The 14,776-nt window shown below is 39.8% G+C and overlaps 1 protein-coding gene across 1 annotated transcript; it reads left to right on the top strand.

The window, feature by feature from the left end:
- The first annotated feature begins 4,564 nt into the window (after positions 1-4,564).
- On the top strand, positions 4,565-7,515 carry LOC149402240 (uncharacterized). The gene is made up of 3 exons (XM_089610057.1): positions 4,565-6,300; positions 6,719-6,847; positions 7,139-7,515. Exon 1 carries the CDS (start codon positions 4,632-4,634, stop codon positions 6,288-6,290), a length of 1,659 nt encoding a protein of 552 aa, XP_089466183.1. The 5' UTR covers positions 4,565-4,631; the 3' UTR covers positions 6,291-6,300; positions 6,719-6,847; positions 7,139-7,515.
- The last annotated feature ends 7,261 nt before the right edge of the window (positions 7,516-14,776 follow it).

Genomic DNA, 14,776 nt, shown 5'->3' with positions numbered 1-14,776 from the left:
ACTCGCTTTCTATCGGTTCCCTTCAAGTCGCTTATCAATATCCATGCTGCTTTGTTAACGGCGTGAAGTTCATTACTCATCGTCGCGATAATCAACGAGTCACTCAAAATAGCGGTGTATGTGTGCATGTGGATGATTTCACTTACTACGGTCGTATGGAAGACGTCATAGTGCTGAATTATAGGTACGACTGTCGTGTTGTATTATTCAAATGTATATGGTACGGTGACAAGCACGATGCTCGGCGACTAGTTCACAACGATAAGACTACTGGAGAAACGAGTGCTTTTACAGCGAAACAGTGGTTTACAGAGGAGCCGTACATACTCGCAATTCAAGCGAAACAAGTCTTTTACATCAAAGATCTTGTTTTAGGTGGTAACTGGGAAATCGTTCAGGAATGCAATCATCGAGGGATTTGGGACGTTCCTGAAGTCGACCCCACCACCTCAGCCTCGATTCCGTTGACAATAGAATTGTCAAACATCGATCGTCTGAATCATCGACATGAAATCGAAGATGCTGAGCTAGTAAATATCGTTGACGATGGTGAGGAAGACGATGATGATCATGAGGAATGCATCGTTTTTGAGGGAGAAGATGTTGATGTTGATGTTGATGTTGATATAGGTAGTGATGACGATGAATGAGAACTATCTATGTAACCACGGTTTTCCTCCGCCATATGTGAGGTTTTATAATAAAATATATCCGTGGTGTCACCCACGTTTTTGTATGATGTTGTTTCCTTTTGTTTTGTGATGTATGTTCACAAATGTTGTTTTATTTTATACGATGACAATTTACAAATGTTGGTTTCATTTTATAGGATGTCGACCGCTTCAGGTTCTGGTGGAGATTCACCACAGAGACCGGATTCTCAAGGTCCGCAACAGGAACCTGATTCCCAAGGTCCTAAGAAATCAAGGGGACCAACAACCGGCTCGACGTCGGCGCGAGCAACACAGGGTGTACCGGGTGCGAAGGTGGTCAAGTGGGACCCAATAAACCAAACATTCTATCAAGAGATAAGGAAAGAAAATAAAAAGGTTGGACTATTTAACAACCGCCTCGGTGCTTTGGTGAAAGCACATATCCCGCCTACGACTCGTGATTGGAGTGAAGTGACGCCACAGATATTGGCTGCTATTTTGAGCGCACTTCATTCCGAGTTCAGATTTGTGTACACGGATCTTGACACCGGCGAGGATCTGCCTGCGGATTGCTTTCAGAATACGATTGATCAGGCTATCATTCGGAATGCCAAGATCAGGCGACGCAACCAGAAGTCCAAGCTATCAGAGAAGTTCAGATTGGAGTTTCGTGGGAGCACAGAAAACGCTAAGGCGGAAACACCACCGGGATATAAGAAAGAGGATTGGGAGGCGGTGGTAGACGAGTTCGCGACTGACGATTGGAAGGTACGTAATGTATGATTGTAATAAATCACAGTATCTTTATCAGATTGAATAATGACAAAATTAATTATTTGCAGAAAAAATCTACTCGCAACAAGGAGAATTCGAAGAAGAAGAAGACGAGGTCGACTCAAGGATCTCTTTCTTTCTTGGCTCATCGTCATTTGAACGTAAGTTATTCTAATTTTGAAGTACTTAATTTGAAATAAATTCAGTACTTATATTTTCATAACAATTACAGAGTAAGGATGATGGGACTTTGGGCTCCGCGTTAACGACGTGGGAGCAAAAACACCATAATAGAAAAGGTGAATGGACGACAGATTGGGCGAGACGAGCACATGTAAGTCATATGTTATAATTAAGAGTACGTTACTTACATAATAATTAATTTTTCATAATTTTTTTTATGTGTAAAGGCGCGGATAGTTACTCTACTGGCGGATCTTCAGCGACAAGCAGAAGAGCAAGGCGTAGTCTTTGACCAGGACGCCGCAGAGGAGCACGCGATGCTAGAAATTCTCGGGAACCGTCAAGATTGGTACGTTGGAATAGGTCCAACGGTCCCGAGAACATCTTGGGCTATTGCTCAGGCTCAGGACGAAAGCTCGTCGTCAGGCTCAGGCTCGTCGCGGCGCCGCGTTCCAGATCCAGTGGTTGGCGAGCTCCAAGCTCAGGTGGCGGCACAACAACTCGCTATGGTGGCACAACAACAGCAGATGGAGGAGATGCAGCGACAAATGTTCGCGTTCACGCAGCAGTTTTCGCCCTTGCCTCAGATGTCGTCCGGCACGATGCCACAGATGCCTCAGATGTCGCCCGGCATGATGCCACAGATGCCTCAGACGACGCCGCCGCCTCAGATGCACCTTATGCATCAGACAACGCCGCCATCAGTTTCAATGGCAGATGCTCAGACGACGCCGCCAGGTTCAGCAGATTACCAGCGAGAGCGTACGAGCGGTAGTGAGCGTACGAGCGGAAGTGGACGAGGAGGTAGCAGCAGTTCCGGAGGAAGATTTGGCGGAAGAGGGAGTAAAATGTTCAAGGATTGGTTTACAAACCGAGGAAAAGGAAAAGGAAAAGAATGAACATTTATTTTAATTATTTGTCGTACATTATAATAATTATTGTAATCGAACAACAAATGGTTAGTTTTTATTATGATTATAAATATTAATTAATGAATTTTCTAATTAATAAACTATTTAGTTATTTGATTACAATTATAGAATTCGTAATATATTATGATTATAAATATTAATTAATGAATTTTCTAATTAATAAACTATTTAGTTATTTGATTATAATTATAGAATTCGTAATTAATGAATTTCTAATTAATAAATATTAAATAATAAATAAAAAAAAAACTTAAAAACAACTATCGGGTGCGACTAGTCGCACCCATAAATTTGGCGGGTAGGCCAACGGGTGCGACTAGTCGCACCCAAACACTTGGCGCGAAGGCCATTGGGTGCGACTGAGTCGCACCCAAAGACTTGGCGCGGACTTTTTCGCACATTTTTTCTGACTTATGGGTGCGAATATGGGTGCGAATATTCGCACCTAAAAGTCGCACCTAAAAATCATGACCTTCGGGTGCGACTAGTCGCACCCATGACCTTTAGGTGCGAACTTTCGGGTGCGACTTTGTCGCACCTAAACGTATCAATGGGTGCGACTTTCGACCTTTAGGTGCGAAAAAAGTCGCACCCAATGATGTTTTTTGTACTAGTGCAAGGCCAACGAACAAGGAAGTTGTGGCAGAGAGAGTTGTCACACACGACTAGCTCTGCGAGGTTTTGGCGTTGAGGAAGATGAGACCAGACCTGGGTTTGGTTCTTCGATCATTGTCGCGGTTTTGGACTTCCGACCTGGGTTTGAGAAGTTAGTGAAAGAGGTGAAAGTCTGAAATAACTGATTTGAGAGAGAGAGAGAAAGGAGGCAAACCATGCTTCTACTTCATCGGATTTGAGCCGCAAGGAGCGACGGCGGTGGTGAGGGACGAAAATTCTGAATCCTGTGTCTAATTTTTTTAATTGCTTGATGCGAAATATGGTATGTGTGCATGTGTGAAGACTAAAATCTATACTTAGTAAATATTTGTCAATTTTCATCTACCGCTAAACCCAATTTATGAGTGGGAAATTTCCCACCAATATAAAACAGTGAAATTTAAAAAAAAAAAATTATTTTTTTTTATTATTATCACTACTTCTTTATATCGGACTGTAGTGAAAATGTGTCAAATTTTAGTGGGAAATTTTCATTCATTCTAAAATGGTAAAATTTTATTAAATTTAATTTTTTTAGTATTTCCACTACTTTTTTATATTGACTGTAGAGAAAAAAAAGGTCATTAACTACAATTTTATATTCGACTAGAGTCTAATAAAGGCAAAAAAAAAAGGTGACCGTAGTATATGTTAAGAGACTCCATTATAAGGCTAAACCAGAGTTAAAAAGAAAAAAAAACTGTAGTTGTATCCCATATTTCTGGTAGTGATTTATCCCCTCTATTTCTAGAAATATCAGGCATATCCATTCAGTTTAATATAAATGATATATATCTCCCCTAAAAAAAGTTATATTACAAATGTCACCATTTTCGTTTATTTTTTACAAAAAAAATAATTTGAACTCTTCAAAATACCCTTAATAAAATAAATATTTATTTACTATTTTATTAAAAAAATCAATATCTCTCTTTATAAAAAAAAATCCTTACCTTTTTATAAAGAAATTTTTTAATTTGATTTTTTTGTATATAGAATAGAAAATAAAAAAATTATTTCATTAATGGTATTTTGGGGTGTTCAAATTATGTTTTTGTAAAAAATAAACGAAAAATGGTGATATTTGTAATATAACATTTTTTTTAAGGAATGTATATGTCATTTATATTAAACTGAAGGGATATGTCTGATATTTCTAAAATAAAGGGAATAAATCTCGCATTTCGATTAAACACGAGAGACACTCATGATATTTTCCTATCCAAAAATCTATATTTGGATATTTTAAAAAATTAAGATCTAATCTTGATATTTAATCAAGTTTTAGTTCTAAATAAAGAAATTTCTCTTTTCGTTTAACTTTCTAGGGTTAAATAAAAATAAAATAAAATAAAATAAAATAAACATCGGGACCGAAAAGGCCGTCCAGCTTAAATCCAGTCGCCGAGTTGTAAACCCCAAATCAGAGAAGGCAATGGCAGGCGGCAGGAGTAAATTCCCAATCTCCTCTCTCATCACCGTCTTCCGATCCCAACGCCGTCACGCCTCGGCTCAACCGGACTCGGTTTCGCGGCTCGTTAATCTGATCAGAAGCCAGTCCGACGATGGAACTCTGAAGCTGGAAGACGCATTGAGCCACTTCGACTCGCTGAACCAAATCCGGCCCATCCCTTCGGCGTCGGCTTTCGGGCACCTTCTGAGCTCGGTGTCGAAGATGAACCACCACTTCACCGTGGTGTCTCTGTACCGAGAGCTGATGTTCCTGGGGTTCGATCAGTTCCGACCGGACTTCAGGACGCTGAGCATCGTGGTGAAGTCGGTGTGTCGGCTGAAGAAAGCCGATTTGGGGTTCTCGGTGCTGGGAATCATGTTCAAGCATGGCGCGAGGTTCAACGTGTACACTCTGAACACGCTTCTGTACGGGCTGTGCAACGAGGGGTTGCTGGTGGAGGCGTTCGAGCTTCTGATGGAGATGATCGAGAAGGAGTACCCGTGGAACACGGTGACCTTCGGGATCATGATTCACGGGTTCTGCAAGGCCGGCGCGGTCGGGAAAGGCTTGGACCTGTTGAACCACATGTACCTCGAAGGCACCCTGAAGCCCGACGCCAACTGCTACTCCCCCATCATCGACCGGCTGTGGAAGGAGGACCGGTTCAGCGACGCCCTGAGGCTCTTCGACGACATGATCGACCGCGAGGTCATGCCCAACGTCGTCACCTGCTCCATCCTCGTCAACGCCTTCTGCAAGTACAGCCGCTGGGAGGAGGCCCTCGAGTTCCTCGACTTCATGACCAAGTGGAACATCTCCCCCGACACCTACACCTTTAACACGCTCCTCACCCGCCTCTGCCGCGAGGAGCGCTTCAACGAGGTCTTCGAGATCATCGAGAACAACAAGAGCAGCGCCGAAGGAGGAGACGGGAGCCGGAAGCACGAGCTGGCGGCGTACAGCTCGGTGATAGCGGGGCTGTGCCGGTCGGGGGAGTGGCAGAAGGCGGTGGTGCTGCTGGACGAGGTGAGGGGCGGCGAGGTGGCGCCCAACCACGTGACGTACAGCATCGTGATCGACACGCTGGTGAAGTCGGGGCGGACGCGGGACATACTCCTCGTGTTCGACGCGATGCTGGAGCGCAACATAAACCCGGACCTGATCACGTACAACACGGTCCTGTGCGGGCTGTGCCACTCGGACCAGTGGGACGAGGTGTCGAGCCTGATCGAGGAGATGGTGAGCCTGAGGGTGTACCCGGACACCATAACGCTCAACGCGGTCCTCGACGCCTACGCCGAGAAGAGCATGATGGGAAAGGCCCAGAAGCAGCTGCGCGTGATGATGAAGTTCGGGCCCAAGCCCGACGCCGTGACCTTCACCACCATGATCAAGGGCTACTGCCGCCTCGGGGAGATGGGCAAAGCCAGGGAGATGTTCGACATGATGGAGGCGTGGGGCCTCCAGCCCACCGTCATCTCTTACAACACCCTCGCCCTCGGCTACATCAAGTGCTTCAAGATCTTCCCGGCCATGCAGCTCATCGAGGATCTCATCCACAAAGGGATCCAGCCCAACCAGATGACGCAGATCATCTTCAAGAGCATCCGAGCCAGAAGGATCGTCTCTTTCGCTGCATGACGCTCCCAAGGTCACATACCAAGAGACTCTCTACATTCCATGCCTTTTTCTTTTTCTTTTTTGTTGCTATACCATACTCAATGTTTAGTTCTTCTGACTGTGTCACCTGCTTTCTAAATACCATGCTTATAATCATGATATGGAAAAAAAAAAAAAATCAGAAATAACAAACGGAAATTAAACAGTAAAAAAATCAGAAATTTTTTGTACGAAAGGACAATGTAGTGTAGTAGCATCCAAAAATCTTCAAATTTGAACAATTCTATTATCCGGAAAAGAATAAAAGAAGAAGATGAAGATTGGAATTTTGTCAGGTGAAGGAAACAAAACAGAAATACTCAAGTTTCAAGATCAATGCCATGTAGCTATTAGGAATCTGGTTGACTGGCTATTTCTGTACTCGTCATTGTATGTTCTTCATGTTTCAGATTTTTGGTGGGAAAAAGTCAAGTTTCAAGATCAATGCCATGTGGCTATGAAGACCATCTCAGCTGGACGAATAAGGAAAGTCGTGTATAGCATTTTTGTGGGCTTTTCACTCGGCGATTATCTCAGAAGTAAGCTTCCTTTTTCTTGTTTTCCCCTTCCCATTCTGTCTGTGCTTTGCATTGCATCTTTTGATCATCCCAGAACACCGAGACAACTAACTTTCTCGTTGACTATTGATCACTGAGTAGTTGGATTGTGATCTCCGTGTTTCCATCCATTTTTTTAAGCTTGTTTTCTAATGTCTACCTGTGTTTGTAACTGTAGGTAAATCCAAATATGCAAAGTCTTTATGTTTATACACCACTCACAATTCTTCTCAAAGTTTAGACTCTTTCTAACTGGACTGTTTTTTGTTTTAGATTCCATACAAGGACAAAATAAATGCTCAAAGCTAGGCCACGAAGTGCTTGAAATCATCGCCGACTCTTTCCTATGTTTGAAAAGTTCTTTTTTGATGAAGGCCGGCTTCTAAAGAAAACTGAAAAAGCTTTCGTTCACGGTGAAGTCAAATTCAAAACTTTCTTGCCAAAGGTTTCAGGTTTTTTTTTAGTTTGTATCGAGGGATGGGAAAAAGTACATCACTTGCTCCCGAGAATCAGTATGTTTATATCTTTATTGGTTTGAAAGTTCTGAACTAGCAGGAACGCAATTTTGCTTCTCATAGCGTTCAATACCAATCCATATATTACTGTCATTGAGTATTGCTTGAATAGAATGGAGACATAGTTTAGCAGTATATGGTCACTTTCATATTGGTCCACAATTTTGGCTTTATTTTAAGATATTGGGTATTTCCTTGCTGTTGCCTCTCTAATTAAGCTTTCTAAACACATTGTTTTTTTTTTCTATATTATTTTTTCAATGGCAGTCCTGTTTTCGTTATCTCTAACTTCAAATTTCACACTAGGGGAAAGGGAGAACTTTGGCAATGCATTAACTGTTTTTGAAAAGTTTGATTTTGGATTATAAAACAGTAGAACAAAAATATGGGAAAATTGACATATACCGTCTTTTTATACCCAAGAGTCCACTCTTTTTAAAAAAAATCGTCAAAGTTAATTTTATTAAGAAAATAGTCTAGCATGTCGAAGTAAATTAAATTAACTACTTTAGTTAATTTAAATTATTTCGATTTGGTCAAACTAAATTCAATTAACTGTTTTAATAAAATGAAACTTTGATTAAAATTTTAAAAGAAGCTAGAGAATTAACTAGTTGCAATAAATTTTCCTTCCAAAAAGACCGATTTCAAAAATATTCTCAAATAAAGTTTTTTGTTTTAATAAAAATTATACCATAGAAAATAAAAACTGAACATTAAAGGAAATGATTGTCTACAATCATTTAATGGGAGTAAAAAAAAATTGGGCGTTATTTGTACGATAAATTTTGAAACGTCAGGGTATTAATTAATTTCTACAAAAATGTTGTGTGGTAAATATTTATGCGGTAAATTTTGCGAGAGGATTTAAAGAAGAAGAAGACAAATAAAAGAGACAAAGGAACAAGATAAGGGAATATGGAAGAAAACCTCCAATAATTGTCGTGTCACCTACAAGGAAATAGAAATATTTTTTTCTCTCGAAAATTAAAAAAAAATAAGGAAAATGTAAGAGACATCAAATCAGTAAATAGTGAAAAAGGAACCCCACTATCTAGGATGGAGTCCTGGCCCACACAAATGAAAGAGAAGGAAGTCTTGAGATCCATGCAAACAAAGCAACCCTACCAACTACAAATGAGAGAGAGAATGAAGCTTTGGCATAATGAGATCCATGCAAACATAGGAGAAGGATGAAGAGAGCTTGGAAATCCACACAACCAAAAGCAAAAGAGGAAAGGAGCTCTTTATTTGTATTTTTAGTAAAAATACAAAAACTAAAGGTAAAAAAAATACAAGATCCTCTAAAATTCCAAAAAAAAAAAGGAAAGAATTTCAATGTCAAATCTTTACCAATAAAGTTACCAAAAAAAAAGAAGAAAAAAAAAAGTACTCGATCCCTCGACGCCTCAAGAATGGAGCCCGGAAATCAAGAAAAATGCAAAAATTAGAAGATAGCGGAGGAAAGATGAAGATTAGAAGATGAGGGAAGGAATCGAAGGCGACATAGACTTCTTTATATACATATATATATATATATATATATATATATATATATATATATATATATATATAAGCAAATGGCTTCCATTAACTAGACCATATCAATAAATATGTCACCAAAAGTCTTTGTGGCCCACTTATAAGCCAAGTGAACCACTTGATTGCACCTCTAGGAATCCAAAAGAGCATACATTCATCAAATAAAGAAAATAACTCCCTACATACATCCAATTTTCCCAAGAGTCTCCAGTCAAAGCGTTGGTTCACATATGAGCAAGCGTCCACAATTGGTTTGGCATCAGATTGGATCCAAAGCCTCTTCCATCGTTGTCTAGCCGCCCACTTGCAGGCCCCAATGATCGCAACTAGTTCCGCTTCCTTCGGGTCTTCTGCCTCCATCTAGGCTTTGATCGCCATTGTAGGGCTATCCTTCATCGTGTACACAACAACCGCGAAGGCACTCCCACTTATCTTCCAGCTAGCATCCACCTTGACTCTGTGTACTCCTTGCATCGACTCTCCACTCGTGCAAGGAACACTTCTACTCCTTCACATCCATGCCGTGAAGAAACACATTAGGTAATTCACATGTCTGCTCATAAAGGATTGTGCTGAAAACCATAAATTCCACCCTCGTCGCCTTTTGTTCGCCTTTGAGCACGCTATTGTTTAGCCACCACTTGATCATCTCCGACATGCATGTCCCCGGGACCTCCTCCAACCTAACCCCTAGCGAGAAGAAAACTAGATGCCCTTGAAAATGAGCATTGACGGAAGATGTGCGAGACTGACTCATGACAATCTTCCTTGCATAGAAAGTAGCCTAGACAATTTTTTAATGCTAATCATTCGAAATTTTCCTCGGTCAGAAGGCAGTTTTGATATGTCTTTCAAATAAACATCTTCCACTGCGCATGGATAGGTGCCTTCCATATTAGTTTTGGCGATATTACACTCTTTGCAAAACTCTCTGATCTTGAGATCCAATAGACGCTTCGAACTGAGAACTTGCCTGACTTCATTCCCCTCACACCAAACGGTCGTCATGCGGTTCTCAGAGCGGGATGATCTTCACTACTTGCCCGGCCGAAACAGATTCACTACTTGCCCACTTGCGAACTGAAGGCCACCCAATGGATTGAATGGAGCTCCATTGAGGGCGAAGTCGTAACCAGGGATCCATTTAGAGTCCCATAAATCAGCTTCGCTTCCACTTTTGATGTAGACTTAAGTCTCCTTATAGAGCAGAGAAGTTGCAGATACAATAGCACGCCCATTGAGCACCAAGATTTTAACCGAGGGAATCTATCTCGCTCCGTGATTCCATATGTTAGGAATATCGCCCACTAAAGATAATGAAATGAAGAAGAATGATTACTTAATATAATAGAAAGTTTTCTTTATTAGCATAACTAATTAGTGGGTTATTTTCTAGTTAGAATAAAAATAAAAATAATAAAAAAAAACTATCATCCATAGCCTTAGTATTAAACTAAATTACATATTGAGCATCTAAGTTCGGAAGGTGAACAAAAATATGGTCGGTGATTAATATATGCTCGGGTAGCTGGATTGAAAATCACATATGTGGAACACTGGTGAAAGGCTTAGCACTTAATGCGAGCATTCTACACATTTTTTTTTATATGTACAGCTCAGGCAGACTTTGGTTGTTGATGTGTTGTTGAAGCACCGTTACGACACACTAACCAGGGTCGCTATGATGGTCAGAGTTGATCTAAATCTTGTAGTGGTCATGGACTTCTAGGTTGTATTACCGGTTCTTTGACTCATTGGTTAATGGCTAGATACAAGATGCATATGCTGTCAATGCTGCCTGCAAGAAGAGTAGTAGTCTCTATTTATGTACATTTTATGTAATAAAGTCTCACGAAGACTCTTGCTTGTAACTGTTGAATAATTAATAAAAGTGGAAACGTTCATTCATTCTTCGTTGTCTATTTGAAGCTTTATGATTAACTATAGTCTTTAGTCTTTAAACAAACCTAACAACAAATGGAGAGTCAAATATAGATTTGCATGAACAAACTCTTCATGGTTTGCTTAAAACTGTATATTCACAATCTAAGGGTCAAAGGGCTATTGATCTCAGTATGATTGTTAGGAGAATCTATGATGTCTGGTTATGGGACATTGAGAGTTAAAGACTTTATAGTTCTTCCTAGATATCTTCTAAAGGTACTGCATTGACCAGTGCACTTCAGAGACCGAATAAGAACAAACCATTTAACCTATTATGTCTCGGAGTCACTATGTATCCTGAAATGAGACATGTTATGTTATTTCATAGCTTACGTATTCTCATTTGAGAAAGTCAGAGTTCTAGATTCTATGTAATATAGACAAGACCTATTGGTGAAGTACTAAGTTATGAAGATGTCATGAGTAACTGTGTGAAGATCTCATAGATATGGAATTCATGTACAAGATTGCTGAAATGCAATGTATATCACATCATGCTTTGTTCCTTGGAATGTGAATAAATGAACTGGCCAGTGTCCAAATTGAGTCATGACTCTTTTGGATGAATCAATGTGACTTGTTATCTCCTCTTCAATACATTGTTCCTAACTTATTCACAAGCGATAAAGGAGTTGAGGAAATAACAACTAGAAGGGTAAAATGATAATTTTGTAAATCCCATCTAGTTGATGATATTCATGAAGGGTAAACATAGATAATATTCAATGGATCCACTCATTACAATGAAGTAGAATTCTTGAGTAGAAAATATATTCATTTGAATCGAGAGATTTCAATGTCAACTCTTTAGTGGAGTTAGTTGACATTAATCTAGAACTTGGAAAAGGTTTGTGAACTTTTGAGTCCAAGTATGCTAGCTCAAGCTTTGTTCATTTGGATCCATGAGGTCACTACCACAAGTCATTAGAGTAGGATTAGTTAAACTAGAAGCTAAGTCAAAACAAGAACTAGACAAGTTTTACGAAAATTGTCTAAAGAGTAATTTTGTCTTTTTGGACATGGGATGGTATGAATGTCAATAAATAAGTTTTTTGACATTGTCATATGATGACAATGGAATTGGATCATACGGCCATAATGAATTATTTGGGCCTTGAGGATTAATTTCATTTCATGGAATTTTATTTGAAAATTCTTAATGGGCTTTTCTTATGTTGTCATGAACAAATGAAGAAACATCTAGAAGCTCCTTCTAGGAGCTCTCAACCGTCCAAACAAAGAGGAGAAAGAGGAATTATTTTGTGCATTGATGTATGAAGATACTTGCCAAAAGAAAAAGAGGAAACAAATTTCATCTAGAAGGAAATGAAGGTGGACGGCCAGGGCAAGAGAGAGGCAATCAAAAAAGGAAACAAATTTGCTTCTAGAAGCTATTTTGGACGTGTGACATGAGGAAAAGAGGAAATGAAGATTTGCTCATGAATATGTGATATTCAATGAAAAAGAGGAAACTACCTTTTGAAGGTAATCCTCCTCCTATAAATACCCCACCTCATTCATAACTCACCACACACAATTTTAAAGATTGAGAGCCTCTCTCTCTAGAACTTGTAGCTGCCCATATCTCTCTCTCTCTCTCTCTAACCCTTCTTGTTCTTTTGTTTTGGCACCTAGGTCCTCATTAGACTTAGCATTTGTTTTTAGCTCTTTGGCTTAAAGATTTGTTCTTGAGTCATCGTGTTTAAAAGTGCCCACACACTAAATCCAACCATTCTCTTAAGACTCTAGTGGTAGAAACTTTCGTGATTGCTCACAGGTTCAAGAAGACTAGTGGGAGAGGCGTGCTGCGTGGGAGACGAATGTTTCAACCTTCCAAAGGCTTCTCAATGTTCAAGCTCCATTCGAGGTTGGTACCGAGTAAAAACTAAATGTAGTTTTAAAATTTTAAATTATATGTTCATGCGCTTTTCTAGGTTGTAAAAATATTTTACGTGTTTTAAAGAAATTTTTTATATTCCACCGCTTACTATAAGCGATAAAACTTTTCTTAACCCTAGATATATTCCAACAGCCTAAATATTTATGTCTTGAGAATTCAGGATATGATCTGAGCGGAAAGTGATTCACAGTAACGAAATCTAACCTCTCTGAAAGAAGGTCAATGTTCACTAACCTAAGCGTTGGTTCCAAAACCGATTGATTGTGCGCACTTTCCTAGTAAGTATGTATGAAAGATCGAATATTTCGAAGGGCAAACAACGGTGTTTAGGGCTCACATATGTCAAGAAAGGTATAACATAACAATTGATCTTTTAAGATACGAGTTAAACCTGGAGGATTGAGCTCATGAACTGACTATATCAATGGACGTTCATGAACATCGAGTAAAATATAATACTAGTAACAAGAAGAGTGCAGTCTCGGTTCATCTTGTGGTGTGACGCAAGATTGACGAATCGAATGAACAAGAGAAAATAGAGATTTCGTCAATTTTATTCGGATTCGTGGGAGCTTCACTTACTAGGTCTATAGTCCCCAAGGTAGCTCTGATAAGATGGATAGAGATACTCGTAATAATTAGTTAATTGATTATAGACTCTCTATCGCAACTCGATTGCAATATCTTTCGCATTCGTAAAAAAAGTACTTTACAAATAAGTTATTACTTGTTAAGTAACTTTGGAATATCACTGAGTTTTAAATGGACTTGTAAAAGAGCAATTTAAATCATCCCACAAGGCTCAATAGAGCTTGTGGTAAGCGTGTACAACATGGTTCATTGGTCGTGGATTTGTTTGATCAAAGCCCAATAGGATTGAGGTTTTTCTCAAATAGAAAATAAATAGAGAAATTGCTCAAACTACAACCATTTCAATACTTTTTTTCCAAAAATCCACCAAACTATAACTTTGGCCAAAAATACAACTTCCTCAAAAGTGAAAAACCAAATTTACCCTCAACTTTATTTTTTCTTTCAATTTCACACCAACCTCATTTAATATCATTACAAAATAAAATTTCTATTTTTTATCTCTTTTTTATTCATAATTATTTATATCTCTCTCTCTCCCTAACCGTGTAAACCATTTACCATTTACTCTCTCTCTCTCTCTCTCTCTCTCATTCGAACTCACCCAGCCAGAATCGCCTCTCTCTCTCACCCTGAATCGCCTATTTCTCTCTCTCTCATTCGAACTCACCCAGACCTCGCGACTCTCTCTCCCTGAATCGCCTCTCACTCACTCACTCTCTCTCTCTCTCTCTCTCTCTCTCTCTCTCTCTCTCTCTCTCTCTCTCTCTTATTCAAACTCACCCACAATCGCGACCAGTCTCACTCACTCTCTCTCTCTCTTATTCAAACTCACCCACAATCGCGACCGAAACCCTTGCCCGAACTCGATTTCACTCGACCAATTCCTCAAGTCGCCATGTCTGACCCACCCAATCCTATTTTCGAACCCACAACGCGAAAGAGTCCTAGGATGATAGGGCTCAAACAACCGGAGGCGTCCGGAGCGACCACGCCAAACACTTCTCCGGCCCGGAAAAGGAAAACGAGTGCTTCGCCCAAGTTGAACTCGAAGAAGGCTACGAAGAAGCCCCGCCGTGGCCTGAAACCCACCTCTGATACGGACCAGGTAAACTCACCGGTTTAGATCTCTTAGATTTATTGGTTTTGGGTAGTGAATTAATTCTGTTGGGTAGTGAATGAATTCTGGTGTGGTAGTGAATTGATGTGTTACAAAATCTTTGATTATGGTCGGAAATTGTGTTTGAAAGTGTGTGAAATTGTGCTCGGAATTTGTGTGAAATTGTGCTCGAAAATTGTGTTTGAAATTGTGTGAAATTGTGTTTGAAATTGGTTGAAATTGTGTTTGAAATTGTGTGAAATTGTGCTCGGTATTCAGGGGTGGAGGAGGTACATTTGTGAATCAAATGTGGTTGATCA

This window comes from Urtica dioica, chromosome 3, assembly GCF_054948205.1.
Source record: "Urtica dioica subsp. dioica isolate 48M chromosome 3, U.dioica_male_clone48M_v1_H2, whole genome shotgun sequence".
Lineage (NCBI taxonomy): Eukaryota > Viridiplantae > Streptophyta > Magnoliopsida > Rosales > Urticaceae > Urtica > Urtica dioica.
The sequence above is the reverse complement of the archived record's forward strand: the minus strand, read 5'-3'. Positions and strand labels throughout refer to the sequence as shown.